This window comes from Carcharodon carcharias, chromosome 20 (genome assembly GCF_017639515.1).
Source record: "Carcharodon carcharias isolate sCarCar2 chromosome 20, sCarCar2.pri, whole genome shotgun sequence".
Lineage (NCBI taxonomy): Eukaryota > Metazoa > Chordata > Chondrichthyes > Lamniformes > Lamnidae > Carcharodon > Carcharodon carcharias.
Genome location: NC_054486.1, coordinates 59,174,490 through 59,199,736, shown reverse-complemented (window position 1 = coordinate 59,199,736; position 25,247 = coordinate 59,174,490). Strand labels below are relative to the sequence as shown.

The window sequence follows — 25,247 nt, the reverse complement described above, 5'->3', positions numbered from 1 at the left end:
AATCCTGCTGCCCATAAAGCGGAGGCTAGAAAAGATGACTGTGGAATTCAATTCAACAGTTAGAAGTAAAACATAGTTACGTAGCATAATCCCCTACTAACTTCTGCAGATTTCTCTTTGGATGCCCCCTTTAGTCAGAAAATGCAAAAATGCATTCACTTTGTTCTTCTTGCCAGACATATCTGAATAAATTCAGTTCCGCAACAATCTTGCAGTTTACTGTGCACATTAACATGTGGAAATAATTTAGTTTGATTCTGCTGTCAGAAATCGGAAAGTCATAGTAGTTTAAAAAATGTATTCTTCTGGTTTACGCATTCGGACAAAGACACAATAGCAGATCATTTCTGTCTTGAAAATTAGTAGGAGTAAAATCCCTGCTCTAGATTACCTGGAGTTTCGTACAATTCTATTGTAGATGCCAATTATTTTGCTGTTGCTCTGTAACATTTTTGTGAAATATACTGTGTGACTTGTGTGGAAGCTATATGTAATTAATGAAGGTGTCATGTTGGAATTGTGGATTGAGAAGAAATTTTCTTGCAAGGAGCAACTTAGCAAATATTATGCAGCTAATAATTCAAAGTACTTTGACGAGCTCAATAGCCATTGTGAAAGAAAGAATGATCTTGCACTGACATAACACTTTGCCCCCTTGAGCATCACAAATGTTTCAAAGCCAATGAAATGTAATGGAAGAATGTGTGGCAGCCAATTTATACACAGCATGATCTCACAAAAGGGAATGAGATAAATAACTCAACAATCTGTTTTGATAGTGTTGGCTCAGGGATAGAAATTGACCAGGACAGCAAGAGAGCTCACCCCCCACCTTCTCCACTCTGAATAATGCCACAAGAAATGTTACGTTCCTAAAGAAGCAGACAGTGCTTCTCACCTGGAAAGTAGCTCCTCAGGCAGCACATGCCCCTCAATACTACATTATAAAGTCAGCTGGATTATGTGCTCAAGTCTGTGGAATGGGGCTTGAATCCTCGACCATCTGGCTCAGAGGTGATGTAACTAGCGAGCTGAAGCTAACCCTGAAAAATGTGTTGCCCTCTCAATTCTGATCTTCTGCAGTTACATTGAACGCAAAATTGTTTTAATATATAATATTGTCTGCAAAGGGAGTTATGCAATATATCCTCTCTGCTTTGAAATTCAAAGTGATTTTCAAATGCGATGATAGCTTTAGTTGAAATAGTACTAAGAACTGAAACTCTACAATGCTGTTTAATTTGTAGGAAAAAAATCATTGAGGCGATTCACAAATTGGATGGAAAAATAATAGTAACAATATAATCTTCATGTACTTTCAAATTATGATTTTGACAGACTATTAGACATGGAAATGACTGATATAAAAGATTAATAATTAATTGAATTATGTTGCAGTGATGAAGCTGAGAAGATTCGTATTGGGAAAACTGTTGATGCCTGGATCACTGTTATTAACCAGGACATACAGGTATGCTTAGAGGAAATGTTGCCAATCTTCTATAATTAACATATTTTAATCCTTTGACAGCTGAGTATTTGTTTTGATTTGATCTGAAAATTAATTGTTGTTGGTCTTTGAAACATTTTTGCAAGAACTTTTGGGAAGACCGTGTGAAAGAATTTTCAGCTTTGTGATTAGAAGTGATTATACGATGCTGCGTACATTGTCCTTTTACTTGGCACTGACAACCTAGCAGTGATGTGGAAACAATTGTGTTACATAATTAGATCATTTAAAATGATGAATACTATTATCTCAAATAATATAAATACCTTTTTGAATCTAATTAAATTAAGCTTGGAACAAGACATACAACAAAAGGGATCGGATTCGTAACTGCTTCAGGTCCTATTTAGCAGTGCTTGTATTAGCACTAAAGTTCCCAACTGTGCCAGCCTTGCTCTTATACGCAAATGGTCTCAGACAAGTATACCCAATATAAAGGTTGCCTGGAGAGAATATGATATCCCAGATCCTACAAAATAGTTTTGGTTAATATTTCTCCTTTAGCCAACACAACTAAAACTGATAGGCTAACCATTGATCTCATTGCTATTTGTTGAATCTTACTGTCTGAAAAATAACTGATAAATTTGCCTTCATAATTATTATTGCATTGAAAAGTAATTATTCAAATATAAAGCATTTGAAAAAATTCAGAGGCATAATAAGGCTCGATGTAGTTGCAACTGTTTATTGCTTTCAATTTGTTTTATTTTGTGCAGCTTAGGTTGCACATTGTTTACTTGTAGTTGATGCCATTCTGAATTTGAGAGTCACACCTAAGCTGTTTTTATATTAATTTCAATGGGGTATTTTCATTGGTAGTTCCCAAAGAATGGATCTTGCACTGTAGGTGATAACCCAAAAGTTGTCAGATTCACTAAATCCAGTTTTAAAAAATCAGTAAGTGTCAGGTGGGCAGACAGCCTACTGAAAAGCAGCTTCAGTCTCAACACGCAAGAGCTGGTTTCAGTGCCATCAGCTTTACAAAATTTATTCCATTGTGTGCCCAAACCTCTACTGCTTATAATACCCAAGAACCTACTTGTATAAATCCATCGCTATTTTTCTCATGTCTTCCAAAGTTTTAAAAAGTAGTTTGTATGAAATAGGAAGTTACGATAAATAATGAATAAAAACAAAGTGAAGTAGGCCCATCTGCATCACAAATGTTAATCAACCTTTCTATTTTGGGTAGAGACCCTTTATTGAGCTGATCTCCATTGAAAGCATCAGCCTGACTGCATGAATTATCACAATTATGTCACTGTTATTGTTTTCACCTTTAATGTCATTGATATTTCACAAAAATGGCAATAAAATTGGTATGTCATACACTTAAAGGATCACGTACTGTTCTTTGTTTGAACTGCACTTGACAAAAAGGGAACAGCAACAGCAGAACAGATTTTTCACTTACATCACCATTGAATAGTCCTCACCAAAATATTAACCTGCCTTTTCTGATTCCGATGCTGATGAACCTGCTTTCATTTCAGATTTCCTTTGTGTTAATCTTTTCTTTGTAAAACTTCTGTCTGAATGGTACAGATAGTAATAGCAGACACTAGCAGTAAAATTGTGGGAAGGAGCCATCTCTCCTGTATTTCTAATATGTGAAAATAACAGAGCAGCATCGATTCTTTGCATCTCGACCAGCCACATTTTATTGATCTGTTTTGCATTTTGTGAAATAATACCATAGTTTCCATGGTGATAGTGTTGAATGATCTAACCTCCTATCGATACCTTTTTCGAGTGCACCCCATGCAGGCATCTTTGACTGATGTTTTTACTGATTTCATTATCATTTCTGTGAAATACCCCGACACTGAAAGTGAAAATAATTGTAAGGAATGTTTGATAAAACAGAATAATTCATGTATATGAAATAATACATAATGGTCAGCAGCACTAGTATTACAAAACTAATTTAAAGATTAGCTTTAGGTATTATCTTTAGTTGCAAAGCAACAAAATTAAGGTTATTGTTCAGAAATTTTGTGGCACTGAATGGTGGCTTTCAGGTGAGACTCCGTAACAGTGGATGCCACTGTCATATTGATGGATCATGCAGTCCACATTGGACAGAATGTTCTCCCTGTAGCCTGGAAACAAATTTGAGCTGGATTCCTCCACGTTCTGCGATATTTTACGCAAGCTCTGTAGCAGGCTTCGTAATGTACCTCACATTTCCAAGTATATGCCCACCAGCCTTCTTTGGTAGTCTGGACACTGGGAGACAGTATTTGAGTTCTCTGCAGCAGACCTGGTATACAGTCTCACCCTCCAGTAAGCTGAGGTGTTCCATACCCCTGCCCAGCTCCTGAATATTGGAGTTATGGATGAGCTTCTCCTGCAAGAAAGAAGCGAGTGTGCCACTGACGAGCTTGAATTGGTTAGAGAATGTCCCTGTCATGTTGGAATTGCTGCTATGCTGTGCTTCAGCTCTGAGGTGTGGGGAAGTGGGAGTTGCAAACATGATGAGTGTGTGCGTATATGAGGAAAAGGAGGTGTAACAAAGTATGGTGCAGTGATTGCAGGCTAGAAGCAGGGAAAGGGAGTATTGTGTGTCGTGGGAAAGGACGTGTGAGCGAGTAAGAGAGAGCAATATTGTTACTTTGGCAACTCTGGTGAGATCATTGAACTTGTTTCAACATTACAGCCATGCCCTGACAGTTAGGCAGCAGACATGTATGCCCTCTGTGATGTTTCCCAGTAGTGGAGATATTGTTCTGAATTTCATTCAGCAGATTTCTGACCAATGAGGGCCTCATTTAAGCAAAATTTTGTCATACACCATTGGTCCTGCTTCATCAATGTGTTGTTGAGCATTGGTAGTTCATGCTGGGATAGCTTTGAGGTTGATTCTGAGAAACCACTTACTTTACTGTGTCTTCTAACTCTCAAGCATGCAGGTCACCTTAAAGAAGTGGAATCCTGGAGCACAATAAATCCAGAGAGCAAAATCTGGCAATACTTACCAACGGCTTCTGCATCAGGCATAGATGGATGGGATGCAGTAGAGTAGTTCCCAGAAATTTCTTGTTCTTTCTGTGCCCCTTTATCCTTCAGCGTCTTTTCATTCAGCTTGTACTCTTATTGCTTGCATTTTTACCAAACCACATTGCATCACATTTATCCATATTAATTTGCAGCTGTTACCAATCTGCCTATTCCATTAACCTTTCGATGCTCACTTGGTAGTACAACTTGAGTGTTGCTGAGAAAAAGAAACATGCTGTTGAATCTTTTCACCTTGCACACATCACTACAGAAGCAAGAATGCCAAATTTCAAAGGGAACAACAATACTGCATGAAGAATGGGGTGCAGGTTTGTTCACAAGTTGGCTCTGATTGGTCAATGCATTGCTATGGCGAATGCACCAGGCAGCTATTGTCCCCCATGCTTCTGTTTCTTCAAAAAGATGCAATGTCTTAACGTATTCCTGCTTGCTAGAAGCTACATATATTCGTATGCAGAGACCTCTTCCCTGCAGGTTTGTGAAACTCATGACTTTTGTGTCATCAGCAAATGTTAATATAATGGTCTTTACATCTGAATTATCTATATTTCTAAGAAGAAAAATGGAACCAGATTCACCCTGGGATACATCTCTTACCCTTCTCCAATCTAAGCAACATAGATTAACCCTTTCACTTTGCTTCCTGTTTGTCAGCCAGCATTCTGTCTATGGAATTGCATTGCTGCTTACACCATACACCAGGATTTTTAATTAATTTTTTATTTGTTCATGGCATTTGGTTATTGTCCATTCCTGGTACACTGCCTTCTTGAATTGCTGCAGTCCTTGTGGTGCACATACACTCAGAACTGTTAGCTGGGGAGTTTCAGGATTTTGACCCAGCTACGATGATTTTAATCTTAAAATTAACATTGTTCCTGCATCAATTGCTGTTTGTGGAAGAGGGTTCCAAATTTCTACCATCCTCTGTGTGTAAAAGTATTTGTTAATTTCGCTCCTGAAAGTTCTGTCTCAAATTTTATTTTTGCCCCTAGTTCTGGATTCCCCAACCAGTGGAAATATTTTCTCTCTACCTACCTTATTTGTTCCATGTAATATCTTGAAAAGTTCAATAAATTACTCCTAAATCTAGTAAATTCCAGAGAATGCAATGTGTAATCTGTCTTCGGTTGGCCCTTATAGTTCAAGGGCAGCATTTAATGAAGGCAACAGGGGTCTTGCTCGCTGCCTGGAGACCGGTGAGAGCCGCACATCGCCTCTTTTAGGGAAGGCACTTAACTGTGCAGCAGTGGGCCTTCCCCAGGATCAAGGATCCCAGGTGTAGAAGTCCTGCCCACTGAGAGCTACTGGCCAATCAGACTGCATCAGCTCTATTGAACTGCAGCACAACCCGGGAGACGGTGACTGCTGCTGGTAGAGTATCCACCCGAGGCCTAATATCGTCACTGGATCCCACACCACAGATGAGTGTTGGCAGTTGGGGGTCGTGGAGGAGAGAGGTGTCAGCGTGGCTCACAGCGGCCTCCCCCTTTCCTGGTACCAGGTCCTTCAATCAGGCACTGAGTGCCTTGGAATGAAGGACACCCCTGAGAGTTGGCAAGCAACCCCGCATGGGTTTGCTTGTGTGCTCCCCTCTTGGCCATCCCCATCCCATTAATTGCCCACTTAAAGGCCTCAATTGGCGATGAGGCCGGAAGGCCCTCCCAGACTTAATGGTGTCCCCACCTGCTACTCTCTCGCCTGATTAAATTCCCGCCCCCCCACCCGCACCACCACCACCAAACTCACTGCAAGGGAGGACATTAAATTCTTGCCCAGGTATCATCATTCTGGTTAACTTATGTTGCTGTCCCTCCAAGGACAATATATCCTTTCTAAGGATTAGTACCCAGAGTTGCTTGCAGTTCTGCAGGTGTGGTCTAACCAGGCTTTTGTATAACTGAAGCATGACTACTATCCCCTTGTATTCTCATCCTCTAGATATAAAAGTCAGCATTCCATAGCCTTTTTGCTTATTTTCCATTCCTGTTCATGGCATTTTAAAGATCCATGTACCTGGACTCCCAACTCTCTTTGGACTTCCACTGTTTCTAGCTTTTCACCATTTCTAAAATACCTTCTTCTATACTTTTCTGATCCAATGTGGATGACCTCACATTTACCGACCTTGAAATCCATTTTCCACAGTTTTGTCCATTCACTTAAGCTATTAATATTGGTTTGTAATTTTATACTTCCATCCACACTGCTTACAGTGCTGCCTAAATTCCAGAAGCTCTGGCCACAATCTTCCAATCCTTCTTTGATATGGAATGGTTCAGGAGAACTGGAGCATTGCAGATATTGCATCTCTCTACTCCATTCTCCAACTTGGGTCTGTCCTCATTCCAATTGTAGCCAGAGAACCTCCTGCAATGGTTTCTATTCCCACCCTTACACCCTTAGGAGTTCCCCAGAAACCTGTGTTTGTCTCCCTCCTGTTCTTCATCTACATGTTTCCTCTTGACGACATTACGGGAAAACAGAGTGTCAGTTACACATTATATGCTGATGACACTGACCAAACCTCATCCCTAACTCTTGAACCACAGCTTCCTCTGTGTTGTTGTAACCTGGGACTTAACTTCCAACTGTAAAAGGTTAACATCAGAAGCACATGATGCCAATGTAATGATGATGTAACTCCACAAGATTAAGTAACAGAGATATGGAGGGAGCAGAAGTTCCAATCTTGTGCAAAGGTCCTGATATTCACATAGTAGCTGTAAATAAAGAGTAATGGTTTCAACAAACAACAGTCTCGAGCAGCCTACTTTGGGAGAATAGACAAGCCCCAGAGAACCCCATCTAGACCCTGAACACCTGATGAAACAAGGTGGCAGCAGATAGCGAGTAAAAGACCCAGAAAACTTTAACAAGCAGTTACAGGCCTGGCAAGTCAAGAGATCCTTGAAAGGACAAAAGTAACAGATTCAAAACTCACCAAACAGTTGGAGTATGGTAAGTGCAGCAGAAGCAGGCTGAGACAGAGGACGGAATTTTCAGTTCCCACTGGCGGCGTGAGTGGACAATATGGTGAGAAGGCCAAAAATTGCAACGTGAAACCAGTTTACAATTGTCCGCTCTGCCCATCAGTGGCGGGCTGCGTTTCCTGCTGTCGGACTTTAGGAACATAATTGTAATATATTTGCATATAATTATAAGCCCATCCCACCGGAATGCTTGCCCCATGCTGGATCATCCACCCACATAGGCGGGAAAACACACCGGGGCAGAACACGTCTTGACAAGTATGAGGTGCAGAAGTCAGGACTTAACATCAGCTTGCTCACATCGCGGACATCCAAGGATCAGAAGATGTTGGAGCTCAACAGCAATGGGACCCTGAAGGAATGTCCATTGCATGCCAGGTGGATTCTCATGGACATGGCTCTGCCGTGAAGTAGCTCATGGAAGGAGCAAAGTCACCATTGAAGGTCTGCTCACAATGGATGATCATCGAAGGGGTTGAGAGGAAGGCTGGGAGAGGAAGATGTACTGGGGGTTGGGAGAGGAAGGTACCTCAGGTGAGATTGGGAGAGGGGGAACAAAGGTGTCGGGGTATATTTTCATAATGTTGTTGGAGTTTATTGTAAGGTAGGAGTTGTGTGTGTGTGTTTGTGTGTGTGTGTGTGTGTGTGTGTGTGTGTGTTAAATACAGCTGGTCTGAAGGCTTTGATATATCAGAAGAGAATCTAGATTTGAAATGTTAAATAGATAAATATGGCTGAAGTTTTAAAATGTGAGGTGTAAAGGGCAAATTTGCATTTTTTAGATAAACCAGAGTAATTTGAATTTCAAAAGAGGTGGTGAAATGTAACACTTTGCCAGAAGAAGCCAAACAGTGTGTTTATTTTTCCTAAAGCTTACTGATAAAATTGGTACTATGAAAGATTTTTATTATTAGAAAAGTAGAGTTGAAAAGACATATTGGGAGAATGGGATTTACATTAAAAAGGGAGAAACCTGTATAAAGGGAATGAGGTTATGTGTAAGAGGAAGACATTCTAAGATCTCAAGTGTGAAAAGCTCCAGCCTCTAAGCCTCAAGTTGCTGCCTACACAGAATGAAGTGAAAAAAACTCACTTTGAATTTGACTGTTCAGGGTATCGTGCTACCTTGACTCGGCCTTTTAAAATCTATATGTTTTACTGTTGCCTTGACAGAGGTGTAATTGGGAGTTAGGTTAACTAGTGGAGCTAGGAATTATAGTAGTAATTTGTAAACCTATGTATGTGATTAAAATCATTTTTTATTAATAAATATTTAATTTAGTTTTGTAAGAAAGCTGTAAGACTATGTGGTCTTATTACTACTGAATTCAAGGCACATATCTCGAAATAAATACAAATTGTAAAATAGATGTGCCACTTGTTTCAAGTTTCCTTCTGGGATTTGAACAACTCAGGATTTACCACCTGCTGTACCATAACAAAATTGGGGGCTCTTTGCAGGATATATTTGAAATTCCTTGATTGATTTGGAGTTGGTGAATCTTAAGGCTATGAGTGTGAGGAGCACTTTGAATTCAGGAGTTGGTGGGAGGTTTTTTTTTAAGTTGTGAGAACTGCAATATGGCTTTGGCAGTTGCTAAGATTTGTCCGGGAGTTGAAGTGATAACTTTGGTTGGTTTACAAAAGCCAAATAAAGCCAAGTTAATGGAATTGTCAGATAAGTTACAATTAGAGATTTTCCATCACCCTTTTAAATCAGGGAAGGATGGAAAGTGAGAATGTGAAAGGAAGGTGGGTGGCCAGGGAAGAAAAGGAGCCAGTGGAAATTTACAGGAAGTTTTATTTTCAGAATAGAAAGGAAGATGCTGAGGGTAGAAGTGACATTCAAAAATTGAGGTATTTTCATTGTAATAAAGTTGGACATAGAAGTTGGTGTGTTGGAAATTGCAGGGAAAATCTGTTGGACTTATTGGAATGCAGAGAAGTTCTGGAAGTAAAAGTTCTGTAGGTTCTGAGGTTCAGGCACAGGAAAAACTTGTGGTTTGTGTACAGGTAAAACAGGAAGAATCAATAATAGATAAAGAAGTGGGAATGTGTTCACAATCAACCCAAGAGAATTCTGAGGAGCAGGTTGCAGAAATGTTTAAAGATTTTGTATGTGAAGGGGAAGTCTTTCCACGTATACAGGGTGAAGAAGGTAAAGATGTTAAAATTTAAAGAGACACGGGGCTTATCAATTCTTAATGTTGTGGGATAGTGACATTTGGGAGTATTGCAGGAACTGGTGATAATTAGTGGGGTTCATGGAGATGCTAAACCTATTCCATTGTGGAAAGTAAATTTAAGGAGTAAGTGGAAAACAGATGAAGAAATTGTTGGAGTAGTGGAAAAATTGCCCATTCCAGGGGTTCAATTTATTTTGGGTTATGTTATAGCTGGGTGATGCCTATGGTAGTTGAGCAGCATGTAGAAGTGTTTTCAACAGAGGTGCCACAAAGAGAGCATCCTGGATTGTTTACAGCTTGTGTGATAACAAGATCGCAGGCTCATTGGTTGAAAATAGAAGAACAGAAAGTTCAAAGGCAGGGTGAAGGCATGGAAGTCCAATTAGCTGGCACTGTGTGTAATAACATTGTTCAGGAGGAAAGAACAGAGTGCAGTGCCGCTGAGGTGTTTAACTCAAGGCAGCTAGTGGAGTTAGAGAAAAAGGATTCACAAATAAAAGTTATATTAGGTAGCTTCCTCAGAAACAGAGGCAAAATGTATTCCAGAATGTTATTACCTTAAGGGTAATATTTTAATGATAAAATGGTGGCCTTATGCTTCAGCAAATGAAAGGTGGAGGGAGGTGCATCATATTGTAATACCATTTGCATATTTGGATTTGTTTCAAGTTTCCCTCTGGGATTTGAACAGCTCAGTATTTACCAACCGCTGTGCCATAATGGGGTGGGGGGAAACAAAGGTGAGAGGGGGGTGAGGCTGAGCGGGGTGAGGTTGAGGGGGGTGGAATGAAGGTGTTGGGCGCAAGGTTGGGAGGTGGGGAACGAAGGTGTCGGGCTGAGGTTTGGGATGGGAGAGTAGAGGTGTCGAGGTGTGAGGTTGGGAAAAGGTGTTGGGGGGGCGTGAAGCTGTTGGGGCAGTGAGATTGTGGGGAGGAGAGAGTATGGGGGGAGAAGACGGCAACTGGGGAAGTAGGTGAAGAGGGAGAGGGAAGGAGTTCGGAGGTCAGAAGCTGTCCAGAGAGGGGAAGGATTACACAGGAGGAATGAGTCTGGAGAAGGGAAGGAGTAAGGGTGGAGGAAGGAGTCATGAATGTGGAATGACTATGGGGGGGTGGGGTTTTAGGATTACCAAGGAGGAAAGGTGTCCAGTGGGCGAGGGATGTCCAGGTGAATGTGCAAGGGAGGGCTTTTTTGAGTTCATGACTGCCTTTTGGGGAGTGAACTGAGGGTGGGCGTGATAAGAGTGAATATTAAGAATGGCCAAGGGCAGAGTGAGGTGGCAGGTGGGAGGGTTAGGGTGCGATGGTATCAGTAGAAGGGGCTGCAAGGGTGATTGTTGGGGTATCGAAGGCAAACACAGACCTTGGGGGTGGGAAGGAGGAGGTCAAGGGGGTTAATCTGGATGGGGGTGGGATTTTTAGGAAGGAAGGGAAGGTGCATGTTCACCAGGATAACCCGCAAGAAAAAGGTTGTGGCTGGTAGGTCCTGGAGAGAAGGTGGAAGGTGATTCCAGGGGTGTCGACAGTGATGGGGAAAGGAAATGGATGACTGGGGGAGGGGAAACGACAGGGGAGCGCAAGAAAAACTGTAGCAATACCATGCTGGCTAAATCGAAAGTGAAACGAGAGCCTTGGTGGGTGAGAATACGTGCTGCAAGGGAGTGTGATTCATGGGTCGGTAGAGATGCAGGTCCACTCAGATAGTCAAATGAAAGCGAAGTCCAGCAGGCAGCATTGCAAATGTTCAGGACATTGAGATGAGTGAGATACGGGAAGGATCCACGTGCATGGGAAAGTATTTGCATGAGGCTCTGAAAGGCCCTGCCACACACACATTTCTCCCTCCAGAATCACACATGTGCCAGTTGTGTGCAGCTGAACTGCTAGTTGGTGCGGCGGGGGAGGTGGGGATGCTGTTGGGAGGACTCGTGGAAGCCTGTCAATGAAGCTGAAAAACACCATTGTACATTATTCAGTGAAAGTGAATATATTTTCAGATCGTAACGTGACAAAATGTGTTCACTCATGCAACCAACTGTGATCAGAATTTTGTAACTTTTGAATGCCTTAGACTTCCAGGTGTTGCCCTGACATCCGCAGCAAGGGTGGAGACAGCATTTGTTGCCTTTGGGTGGGTACTCTGGAGAGCCGAGGCCTTGGAGGCCTCAGCTTGATTTAGCTGTCCTCCTGTGGGCCAGTTGCTTTCTCTGTGGTGACAGAGGACAAGGTTAAGGGGTCATAGGATTAGGCCACTCAGAGAGGACAGCCTCTTTTATTCCTGAGTGGATGACTGAGGGTTGTCCAGCTGCTGCTGCTCCTCCCTTCAGGTGCCTGTGGGTCCTGGCCTGACTCCTTGAGGGGAAGGAGCACTTGGGGGGACATTGAGGTGCCCCATTTACCTGTTGTGTTGCTACTGCACGGATTTGCCTATGAGAATCTAACAATCGCTGCTTGACTTTCAATGCCATTACCATCGCTGAACCCCCCCACTATCAATATCCTGGGGATTACCATTGACAAAAATTGAATTGGACTAGCCATATAAATACTGTGGCTACAAGGGCAGGTCAGAGGCTAGGAATCGTGCTATGAGGTACTCACCTCTTGACTCCCCAGAGCCTGTCCACCATCAACAAGGCACAAGTCAGGAGTGTGATGGAATATTCCCCACTTGCCTGGATGAGTGCAGTTCCCACAACTCTCAAGAAGCTTGACACAGCCCAGGACAAAGCAGTCCCCTTGATTGGCACTCCTTCCACAAACATTCACTCCCTCCACCACCAATGCAAAGTGGCAGCAGTGTGTGCCATATACAAGATTCACTGCAGGAATTCACCAAGACTCCTTAGACAGCGCCTTCCAAACCCATGACTGCTACCACGCAGAAGGACAAGGGCAGCAGATAGATGGGAACACCATCACCTGGAAGTTCCCCTCTAAGTCACTCATCATCCTGACTTGGAAACATATCGCTGTTTCTTGACTTTCACTGGCAACAGCACTTGGTACTGCAGCAGTTCAAGAAGCCAGCTCACTATCAGCTTCTCAAGGGCAACTAGGGATGGGCAATGTATGCTGGCCTAGCCAGTGATGCCCACATCCCATGAATGAACAATAAAAAAGCTGTTGGAGCTTCCCACTGCAAGTGGATGGCTCCATGAGCTACTGTTGAGCGGCGATGGTCTCTGCTGGGGGAGGGATTAGATGGGGAGGAGTTGCCTGAAGAGACGGGGAAGGTGTGGAGGCTTAGAGGGGGTCGGGGGAGGTTGGGAGTGGTAAGGGTAAGAGACAGATGCTGCGAGGGTCATAGAATGGATGGGCTGGTGTGGAGTGGGAGGTGGGAAGGGCCATGGTAGAATGTGGATGGGGGAGCTGGTATGTGCAGGTGTGAACAGGCATGTGGGGGAGGAGGGGATGTGTGTTCAGAGGGAGGGGTCCATGGTGTCAACTAATGAGTCCTGGGGAGATACTAAGGGAATTGTTAATAGGAAGGGGTGGTGAGGGTTAAAGGGGGCAGTGGAAGCCAGTAGGGTGGGAAGATGATTGTTCGTTAATGACGGGTGAAGGGACGCTGAAGGTTGTTGGAGGGGAGATGGAAGTAAAAGTGGCTTCTGGGAGTCCACAGAACGAGAGGGGCAGATCTACTGTCATGGGAGTAGGGTGACGAGGGTGGGTTGAAGGGTAACTGTGGGACAGTCATATTTTACACCTGGAGGGGTCAATGGTTATGGTGGGAAAGGGTGTGTGTTATAGGGGGAGGCGTAAATGTGTTGGACTGCACATCAAACGTAACATGAACCATGGTTGTTCACAACTATCCAGAACCTCATGGTGGAGATCTCATGAGTTGGGAGTTGGGTCACCAGTGGTGGGCGGAGATGCAGATCACCTCAGCTGGCCAACTGAAGGGGAACCCCAGCATGTAGTCACATGCAATGCTTGGACGTTGGAACAGATGGTTGTGTGAAGGGCAAAGGCTCTTGCCCTTCTTGCACATGGCTTGAAAGGGCCCTGGCAAAGAACTTTGCCTTCCTGCAGATGCGTGATTCTGGGGGACGTAGATCCGGCCTGGGATGTCCCTCTGAAGATGTGGTGGGGGTGCACACAGGCTTAAGGACTACAAAATGCAAATAAACCACATCTGATCTCATTCAAGCTTAAATGTACTCTATATACAGAAGGGTCATACCAAAATCAAAACTTTTTAATCGAGTTCCCTACCACTTTTTCTAGGTGCTCCCCTGACATCCACAACAGGGGCAGAAGCAGACTGCTGACCAGTTTGCCCTGTTGTTTTAGATGACCATGGTAGCTGAACCCTGGAGACCCGAGGCCTGGAGGGCCCCAGCTTACTTTGGCTGTCCTGCTTTTGAGCAGCTGCTCTACCAGCAGTCACAGAGGGCAAAGCTGAAGGGGTCACAGGCAAGAGGGATTCTGAAGGGCCAGACACCCTCAGAGAGTCCTGAGTGAAGGTCCCAGACATATCCAAATGCCGCACGTCCTCCCTTTAGGTGCCCAAGGGCCCTTGCCTGATTCTTTAAGGAGAAGAGGCACCTGGAGGGAATTCGAGGTGCCCCATTCCCCTTCTCGTGAAGTCACAGTGAGATCTCACCAATGGCTACAGTGATGGAGTGCAGGTCTGCGCTCACTGACAGAAACTGGGTGTTCTGCTGGACCAGGTTCTACATGACATCTGCCACCCTCCCCATGGAGATCTCGATGTGCACACATGTTGGCACTACTTCATCAGCCAGTAGGCGGATGGACTCCTCCGTCTCATGTACCACTCTGTTAAGGGCCTCTGATGCCTCTGCCTGATGTTCCTCTGCCTCTCTTAGCATCCCCCGTACCTTGGGCTCGTCCAATCCCAGAGGCCCGTCATCAACCTTGGACGTCGCAGATGCCTCTTCCCCAGCAGTCTTCCGAGTGCCGGTGAGCTTGGGTGACTCTTCCTCCTCCTACTATGGACATGTGACCATGCAATGATCATCAGATTGTGAGACCCTGCCTGAACTACATTTAATACCCTCCGGGGTGTGTGCCTGCGCTGGTGGAGAGTGCAGGTGACTATTGTGACTTCTCTACAGATGCGCTTTCTTCCTTTTCCCCAATACCCTGGGTACTCTGTGGGTTGGAAGACCTGCTGGGCAAGGCTTGCTTTTCTTCCCTTCCCCTTTTCCTGCTGGCACCTGTAAGTCAGAGAGGAAAGCGTGAGTGACTGCATGAGCAGCCTCCAGCATGGAGGAATTCATGAATCTTACGTTTTTGTGTGACTACATTATACATTGATCCTTACTGGATGGAAGCCACCCGCCGACCTCTCCATCTGCGCAGGCCTGGTCTGTTTCAAGCCCTACCAGCTGGGGTGCCTGCACCTCAATCTCAATGAGGTCCTTGAGGTCAGTCTGACTCCCTCCTGTCTTCCTTTTCCTGTATAAAGAGAGAAGATGGGGTTGAGAGCACACTTGGCACAGGAGCATGTGTTTCTGTTCTATCAGACAAAGTAAAGTAGGCAGAATACATTGTACCCCTCATCTATCAAGTTACAGGGTTCTGGTGGGACTACATTGAAAGTCAAAGACCAACTCCTGGCAAAGTTAAATTACAAAGATAGAGAAATCTTCGAACCTCTCTATGTAATATAAAATCAAGAAGAAAGGCATGCTTAAAATTGAGCTAACCCATAAAGTGGATGAAGTTGTTGATGAATATTACAGCAATACATTCAGGAATGAATTTCCAAAATTATTTTTAGGCCGGGGACCTAAAGACTGAGTAGCATATCACTGAGTAATGGTTTTAACAAACTACAGTCTTGAGCAGCTTATTTAGGAAGAATAGACAAGCCCCCAAAGAACCCCATCTAGGCCCCGAACACACGTCAAACCAGCAACAAGTTCCATTCCCCTATCACCCCTGTGCTCACTTACCTACATTGACTCCCGGTCAAGCAACGTCTCGTTTTTAAAATTTTCATCCTTGTTTTCAAATCCCTCTGTGGCCTTTCCCCTCCCTAAACCTGTAATCTCCTCCAGCTCCACAATCCTCCAAGATTTCCGAACTCCTCTGATTTGGCCTCTTGTGCATTCCCAATTATAATTGATCCATTATTGGTAGCTATACCTTCAGTTGCCTAGGTTCCAGGCTCCTGAATTTCTTCCCTACACCTGTCCACCTCTCTACCTTGGTTTTCTCCTTTAAGACACTCCTTAAAGCCTACCTCTTTGACCAAACTTTTGGTCATCTGTTCTCATATCTCGATATGTGACTTAGTGTCACATTTTGTTTTATAATGCTGTTGTGAAGGGCTTTGGGATATTTCTTTATGTTAAAGGCACTGTATAAATATAAGTTGTGTGGTTGTCTGACAGCTGCAATTGCGTAAGCTGCAATTTCTTCACCCACCCCAACAAACTCCATTCCCATGTCACCGATTCTGTCCTCTTCCTCGGGAGTTTCTCTGGCAGAAGCAGACCTTTTACAAACTTAACATTCTATTTAACCCTGAGTTGAAATTCCAACCCCATATCCTCATCACCACAAAGACTGCCTGCTCACACTTTTGTAATATCACCTGTCTCTGCCCCTAATTTAACTTATCTGATGCTGACATCTCATTTCTGCAGTTGTCACCTCCAGACTAGACTATTGCAATGCTCTCCTGGCTGGCCTCCAATACGTCAACTACCATAAACTTAAGCACATCCAAATTTCTGCTTCTTGCATCCTAATTCACACCAATTCTCAATCTGTCTTCCTGTAGAGATCATGAAATTGAAATACCCTGTCAAATCTAAGTAGAGTGTCTATTTGGAAATGAATCATCAAAATTTTTCTTTTTTTTTTAATTAATTGACCGCTAGAAGAGCTTTGTAAGTCCCTGACTCAGCACTGCAAAATGTTCTCATACTGTCCAAAACAGTAGCTTCTATTTTCCATCCTTGCCAAGGAGATTGTTCAGATTATAGCTACTCACTTGTGTAGAAAGATGATGTCAAGTTACTTAACTGTAATCTGTTGAGGATTATTCAAATGCTCCCCATGTACCTGTATTTATAGACAGATCTTTTGAAAACTCACTTGTGGAAGTAATTTTATATTCCACCATTCATTTTGACTATTCTGTCTTTATGGACTTGAGATTTCAGACGCAGGTGCTGCTGTTTACCTGCTGTTACTAATTAGTATGCAGAAAGGATCCTGCAAGTTATTGTTCCACGGTGCATCAGTTAAAAGCAAGGCCATGCTTCTCTAGTAGTGTTTGATTAAAAAATTGTTTTAATAGGGCAGTAAAACAAAATACATGTTTTAAAAGTAAATTGGAAATATTATGTTTTTTATTCTTTTGTGAGGTGTTGGTGTCACTGGGCTAGGCCAGCATTTATTGCCCATATTTGTAATTGCCCTTGAGTAGGTGGTGAGTTGCCTTTTTGAGTCACTGCAGGCCATGTATGTAGGTACACCCACAGTGCTGTTAAGAAGGGAGAGTGGAATAAAATGGATTCATCAGTGTAGCTCAACCATATTTAGTTACATTATTGATGCTTTTGAGCTATTGATTGGAGGCATAAAGTTATCCTTCAGTGAGATTCTGAAAGGAGAGTACTGTTTTTGATCTATTGGCACTTGTGACATTCCACTTCTGCATACCTGTTTTTAGTCAATCAAGCAGCACTAAATCATAAAAATTCTAAAACATGGCAACTGATGGCAATTGGGAGACTAGTAATTTTCCAGGTTAAGTGGGAGTGGAGGGGTGGGGTGCCATTAGTTCAGTTGGCTAGAGTAATACCAATAGTGCATTTGACTTCCATTCCGGCTGAGGTAGACTTGGAGCCTGCCTCCTCCCTTGCCGGTGGTAAAATCATGGCATAAACCATCACCGACCCTCAAATAATCGAGGATGTTATCTAGAGAAGAAGGTGGGAGTGGTGCAGAAGTAGGGAGAAGGATTGGCTATGTCTGTATGTATGTGTCTTAATTGAATTTGAAAAACGTTTTTAACTTATCCATATTTGAATCTTCCATTGAAAGGAGATAACCTTACAAGAGAGGAAGTGTCCTTCACACACTATATTCTGATAGTAACACTATTGAATGAATGAGAGCTTTAACACTTGCAGGTGGAAAGTTATACAGGCTGTGACCTCCCTTGCCTGAGTTCCTAATAATTTATACAATTCACTTCAAAGCTCCTACAGATTTCCCCATTGCACCCAAAAAACACCTACAATTTTTTTTACTGAGCATGAAAAGCATAATTTTATGACTTTGTATGTTTTAAAACACCTTTGAGCCAGATGTGCTTCAAGCCCACCTCAGAGACTAGGCCAGCACTTCACTCCAGCACTGAAGGAGTCCTGCACTGTCAACAGTGTTGTCTTCCAGATGAGATCATTAAATTGAGACCCCATCTGTGTGTTCAGGTAGATGTAAAAGAGTCCATGTCACTATTTGAAGAAGATTGGAGCTCTCCTGGTGTCCTAGTTGACTCTTAATCGCTCAACCAACACCACCAAAATAGATTATCTGATCACTTATTTCATTCCTGTGTGTAATGTAACTGAGCACAAGATGGTTGCCATCTTTCCCTTCATTACAATGGTGACGACACTTCAAAAGTTTGTCTTGTCTGGGAAGAAATTTGGAACATTCAAAGATAGCGAAAGCCATTGCATAAACACAAGTTTGTTCTTTCTCACTTGCAATGTTTCCTCTCAGTTGTTATACTTTTAAAATCTTTTCACTCTATGGGGATGGATGCAGACTTATGGAAATTCACTTTGAACTAACAGAAGTTCAGCAGTATGTTTTAGTTTTCCTTCTGCTTGATTTCACACCTGAAAACAAAGGCATGAGTAGCTGGGTTAACTGTGGACAGACTTTGTTCTCTGAATTTCTGGACAGAAAGAGAGAAGGGTGTTATGGGGGAAACAGCCTCACAGAGACAAAACACTGCAGCTGTTGTGGTCAAGAGGAAAATTGGCCATGCGTTCTCTGTGAGCTACCAGGCAGAACACAGAAGGGAGGACGGTTGCTGATCAAAGACGTGTGTCCCATGGCAATCTAAAGACCCTAGAAGATTTGCCCTGGCGAATCTGGGAAGAACAATCACCAGAATGGCCTTACTGCTGGTAGTCAGTTTGGGTATTCACCAAAACCTGAGGGAAGCACCTTGTTTTCAGTTGTGAACATTTTGTACCTTGGTCCCCGTAAGACTTAGACTGGGCTTCCTGTTCCCATGGTAACCAAGGCACTGAGACTCATCGTCCATGCAGCAGATAGCCCAAGGGATGCTTTAGTAAATCCTGCACTGTTCCATTCAGGTAAAAAGTGCAGAAAACAAGATGAAATCCATTCTGTCAATTATGTTTTCTACCTACATTTCAATAAAGTCCAAATTGACAGTATATACAAAACATTATTGTCCAGATTTAGCGGCAGTGTACAATAATCCTTTAACAGATTGATCCTAACAGCTGCTGTTAAGGTTGTATGGAGGACGTTTCCTCTCCTAAATTTGCACTGCTTTGCTAGACTGCTAAAGTTTGTAAAAGGTGGTGAATTAAGAAGCAATATGGCATAATTCCAAAACAAAAACAGAATTACCTGGAAAAACTCAGCAGGTCTGGCAGCATCGGCAGAGAAGAAAAGAGTTGATGTTTCGAGTCCTCATGACCCTTCAACAGAACTAGATGAATCCAAGGAAGGGGTGAAATATAAGCTGGTTTAAGGTGTGTGTGTGTGTGTGTGTGTGTGTGTGTGGGGTGGGGGGGTGGTGAGAAGTGGAGGGGGGTGGTGTGGTTGTAGGGACAATCAAGCAGTGTGTTGAAGTTGGTGATATATATCTAAACAAATGTGATAATTAAGAATGGATGGTAGGGCACTCTAGGTATAGCTCTAGTGGGGGTGGGGGGAGCAGAAAAGATTTAAAAATATTTAAAAATAATGGAAATAGGTGGGAAAAGAAAAATCTATATAATTTATTGGAAAAAACAAAAGGAAGGGGGAAGAAACAGAAAGGGGGTGGGGATGGAGAAGGGAGTTCAAGACCTAAAGTTGTTGAATTCAATATTCAGTCCGGAAGGCTGTAAAGTGCCTAGTTGGAAGATGAGGTGTTGTTCCTCCAGTTTGCGTTGGGCTTCACTGGAACAATGCAGCAAGCCAAGGACAGACATGTGGGCAAGAGAGCAGGGTGGAGTGTTAAAATGGCAAGCGACAGGGAGGTTTGGGTCATTCTTGCGGACAGGCCGCAGGTGTTCTGCAAAGCGGTTGCCCAGTTTACGTTTGGTCTCTCCAATGTAGAGGAGACCACATTGGGAGCAACGAATACAGTAGACTAAGTTGGGGGAAATGCAAGTGAAATGCTGCTTCACTTGAAAGGAGTGTTTGGGCCCTTGCACGGTGAGGAGAGAGGAAATGAAGGGGCAGGTGTTACATCTTTTGCGTGGGCATGGGGTGGTGCCATAGGAGGGGGTTGAGGAGTAGGGGGTGATGGAGGAGTGGACCAGGGTGTCCCGGAGGGAGTGATCCCTACGGAATGCCGATAAGGGGGGTGAAGGGAAGATGTGTTTGGTGGTGGCATCATGCTGGAGTTGGCGGAAATGGCGGAGGATGATCCTTTGAATGTGGAGGCTGGTGGGATGATAAGTGAGGACAAGGGGGACCCTATCATGTTTCTGGGAGGGAGGAGAAGGCGTGAGGGCGGATGCGCAGGAGATGGGCCAGACACGGTTGAGGGCCCTGTCAACGACCGTGGATGGAAAACCTCGGTTAAGGAAGAAGGAGGACATGTCAGAGGAACTTTTTTGAATGTAGCATCATCGGAACAGATGCGACGGAGGCGAAGGAACTGAGAGAATGGGATTGAGTCCTTACAGGAAGCGGGGTGTGACGAGCTGTAGTCAAGGTAGCTGTGGGAGTCGGTAGGCTTGTAATGGATATTGGTGGACAGTCTATCACCAGAGATTGAGACAGAGAGGTCAAGGAAGGGAAGGGAAGTGTCAGAGATGGACCACGTGAAAATGATGGAGGGGTGGAGATTGGAAGCAAAATTAATAAATTTTTCCAAGTCCTGACGAGAGCATGAAGCAGCATCGAAGTAATCATCGATGTACCGGAGAAAGAGTTGTGGAAGGGGGCCGGAGTAGGACTGAAACAAGGAATGTTCCACATACCCCATAAAGAGACAGGCATAGCTGGGGCCCATGCGGGTACCCATAGCCACACCTTTTATTTGGAGGAAGTGAGAGGAGTTGAAGGAGAAATTGTTCAGTGTGAGAACAAGTTCAGCCAGATGGAGGAGAGTAGTGGTGGATGGGGATTGTTCGGGCCTCTGTTCGAGGAAGAAGCTAAGGGCCCTCAGACCATCCTGGTGGGGGATGGAGGTGTAGAGGGATTGGACGTCCATGGTGAAGAGGAAGCGGTTGGGGCCAGGGAACTGGAAATTGTTGATGTGACGTAAGGTGTCAGAGGAATCACGGATGTAGGTGGGAAGGGACTGGACAAGGGGAGATAGAAGGGAGTCAAGATATCGAGAAATGAGTTCTGTGGGGCAGGAGCAAGCTGACACGATCGGTCTACCGGGACAGTTCTGTTTGTGGATTTTGGGTAGGTGGTAGAAGCGGGCCTTCTGAGGTTGGGTGACTATCAGGTTGGAAGCTGTGGGAGGAAGATCCCCAGAGGAGATGAGGTCAGTGACAGTCCTGGAAACAATGGCTTGATGTTCAGTGGTGGGATCATGGTCCAGGGAGAGGTAGGAGGAAGTGTCTGCGAGTTGACGCTCAGCCTCCACGAGGTAGAGTTCAGTTTGCCAGTCAACAACAGCACCACCCTTGTCGGCGGGTTTGATGACGATGTCAGGGTTGGACCTGAGAGAATGCATAATTCCACCCATCTGTCCCAGCAGCCCCTGCAGGAGTATAGTTTTGTATGATTAATGCCACATTCCCAGGCAGTATAATAGGTTAAGTGATTTTCTATGCAGGTCGAGGAGACTATATTCAGCACGATCTATTAAGAAAGTATTATTACTTTAAGACAGATCAATGAATGCAAATCTGGGTGGGTAGACTTGAATTTTTGAGCTATTTGTTGTTAGTTCATTCTTTTGATGTGATGGGAGAAAAAGCATCCATCAACTGGGTAGAGTTTGAAAGCAAAAATTAAGGTTTATGCAATTAGGATGAGAACAGCAAACTGGATTGGTGAAAATGAAGAAAAACTGAGAGAGAATTAAGTGCAGCTTTTCAGACTGGTTGAAGTGGGTGGTAATGTTCCATCTCTGAGGCCACTTCTGTTCAATTTATGCATCAATGATTTGGATATACTGTAGCCTAAAGGGAACGGTGTCAAAAATTTTAAATGATACCAAAAGAGAGCTCTAGTTAATTCTTTAGAAGACCGAAGGGAGTTTTTATGATGAAACATGGATTAGGGTTAGGGTAGCAGATGGTTTAAAAATGTTACATATGAGTTGATGCATTTGGTAAAAGATAAGTAACAGCAGTAATTGTGTTCTGAATGGAAATAGGCTTGGTACAGTGCAAAAGCAGAGGAATTTATAGGACGGTATTACAGACAAAGGACGTACACTTTCCCTTACTGTCCATAAGTATGTTTTTGGAAAGAGGGATGTGTATGCTTCTCAACCCCTGAGTGTGTGATCAATTTTTAAACTATCAGCAGCAAGTTTTCATGGGTTTAAATAAAGAGGACTATTTATTCACGAATTCACCCTGAAAATCTAAACACCACTTCACTCACTCTCACACATGCATGCACGCACCCGCACACACATGCACACTTGAGAAAGATACAGTTCAAAAGGATAGTATACTTTTACAAGGTGTAAACAAAAGAATAGTTCATATGTTGGCTCATCGTAGGAAAAACAGTTGTTGAGGGGCCTGTTGAGGAAGGTGGTTCATTCCGGGTGGTTTCCATAGCTGGGGTCATATATCAACATTGTTGCAGCATTTCCTTGAGGGGATGGCTTTTTCAGAATATCGCAAAATTGGTTACTTGTGGTGTTTTTTTACTAGGAGGTCAAATTTCTGTTCTGGTGAACTCCAAAAAGGAATGGCTGGGGAGACCTTTAAGATGTAACATCTTCAGGCCTTTTAAAAAAGCATAGGTGCTACTATCATGGTCTGCAGCTGGTGTTCTGCAATTGGTGTTCTTTGCAGACTGCCCAGGTTCTCTCTGCTTCTTAGATAATAAATTTCTTATCTGCACCTGATTTCATTCACATGATGACAAGTTTCAGTGCCTTCCATTGTTCACATATTGGTTTGGGGCCAGGGTGATTGATATACAATGGGAGACTGATTGATAACCCATTAATGTATCAGCTACAATTAGTTCACTGGAAGACCTTATTTGATATTCCATCCTTACGGCTCCGGCACATCTGGCAGCCATTATTTGTTACATCTCTTTCATTGAGCTGGTAAGGATGGTCACTTTGCACTTGAAAAACCCATTTGCATTTGAGAACTTTCCAGGGGCATTTTTAGACATGAGTTAATGCTTTGACAGGGCAGAAATTGCAAAAGTCCCTTGGCAGCCATCTTAGTAGCCTGTTTAGTGTTAATTTTTAAAAGAAAGACAGTTGCACAAAATTATATACTGAATGTCGTCAATGCTTAAAGTGATGAACAGGACATGTCTTCACTGGGCATGACAAACTGTTTCAAAGGGCATTAAAGGCAACACCTCAAGTTGGTACGGCTGCATAAAAAAAGCTTATGGATTTCTAGGTTTTATCTGGACAGAATATAAAAGCCAAGAGGTAATGATGAACCTATATAAAACCTCAATTAGAGTACCAAACGCAGTCTTCTGTTCCATGCTAAAAGAAGGATATTGAAGGTTTAGAAAGGGTGCAACAGAGACTCCCTAGGAGGGTGTCTGGTATGAAAAAATACAAATAAGAAGAAAGACTTGGAAAAGTTAGATTAGAATTATTTACTGGTGTAGAGGGTAAGTAATATGAAATAGTTTTCAAACATTACACTCTTTGTACCATTACTAATCTATAACATTATTGTCTGTAAACTATAATGGTGCTTTACCACTTTTTAAAAAGGCACTTTACAGTACCCTAGTTATCAAAAATATTCATGGCACTAACTTAGTCCCAGACCCTTTTTTGAAAGCATGACTTTTATTGTTTAAATTTCATTCTCGATAGAAAATTGAAAAATGCACATCGAAATATTTAAATACTTTGTACAGGATCATTGTTGTGTTAGAAATAAGACTGAAATTCTGAATGGTTATCTTTGTGTTTTTATTTGTGTTTTTGTCCTAACATTTATCTCTCATCCATAAATAAACAATTTCTTACTTAGAATGAAATTGCAAAGCAGAATTTTCTTCACAAAGTTTCATCAAAGCGAAAAGAACAGGAGCTGAAGAAAGGACGTGATATCAAGGCTATCAAATTTAACAAAGATGTGAAGGATAAAAGCCAAAATAAACCAGAGTTAACAGCAAACAGGTCCTTGAGCACAGCAAGAAATCTGCCGAAGCAGTTTAAAGAGCCTTGTGGAAGTAAAAACCTGAGAAGCAAGGCTGTCATGCAGTCATCGCAGCAGAAGGAGCAGAGGTCAAAGGTAAAGGATATAACTATTATGAGGCGTTGTCATTCAATTTTGCACCCTTATGTTAAGAAACTTTAATTCAAAGATCCAGTTTAATGATATGTTTTTATAGAAACACAGCATGAAAATAGTCATATTAAGTATGAGTGCCTTATCATGATTTGTTCCAAAATATTTTTAAGACATATAATTAAAATAAATACTGAATATAATGGTGAAAAATATAATTTAAATGAATTATTTTGGAAAACTTCTGTTTTAAATTTCCAATTATCGGTAACTGTTGCACGGTTCCATAAATTCCATCCTTTATTCAAAAAGGGAGGGAGACAGCAAGCGGGAGGCTACAGGCCAGTTAGCTTAATATCTGTCAAAGGGAAAATGTTAGAAGCTATTATTAAAAATGTTATAGCAGGGCGCTTAAGAGTTTAAGGCAATCAGGCATGGTTTTGTGAAAGGAAAACCATGTTTAATAAACCTATTGGAGTTCTTTGAAGGAATCACGTGTGCTGTGGATAAAGGGGAACTGGTGGATATACTGTACTTAGATCTCCAAAAGGCATTTGATAAAGTGCCACATCAAAGGTTTCTGCAGAAAATAAAAGCTCATGGTGTAGGAGTAACATATTGGCAGAGATAGAAGATTGGCTAGCTAACAGGAAACGAAGGGTAGCCATAAATGGTTCTTTTTCCGGTTGGTGGAATGTAACGAGTGGTGTGCCACAGGGATCAGTGCTGGGGCCTCAACTTATTACAAATTATATAAATGGCCTGGATGAAGGGATGGTTGGTATGGTTGCTAAATTTGCTGACGACATAAAGATAGGTCAGAAAGTAAGTTTTGAAGAGGGTGTTAGAAGGCTACAAAGTGACACAGATAGGTGAAGTGAGTGGGCAAAGACCTGGCAAATGGAGTATAATGTGAATAA

At 42.8% G+C, this 25,247-nt stretch overlaps 1 protein-coding gene across 6 annotated transcripts in view; it reads left to right on the top strand.

The window, feature by feature from the left end:
- The window catches only part of kiaa0586 (KIAA0586 ortholog), a 667,340-nt gene that overhangs the window by 347,602 nt on the left and 294,491 nt on the right, over positions 1 to 25,247 (top strand). For all 6 annotated transcript variants that reach the window (XR_005946263.1, XM_041214268.1, XM_041214267.1 and 3 more), the window contains 2 exons: positions 1,399 to 1,471; positions 24,067 to 24,330. Coding sequence is in view for 5 of the 6 variants with exons in the window: in XM_041214268.1 (XP_041070202.1) it covers positions 1,399 to 1,471; positions 24,067 to 24,330 (337 nt within the window). In the remaining variant the exon portion in view is untranslated. The remainder of the gene's footprint in view (positions 1 to 1,398; positions 1,472 to 24,066; positions 24,331 to 25,247) is intronic.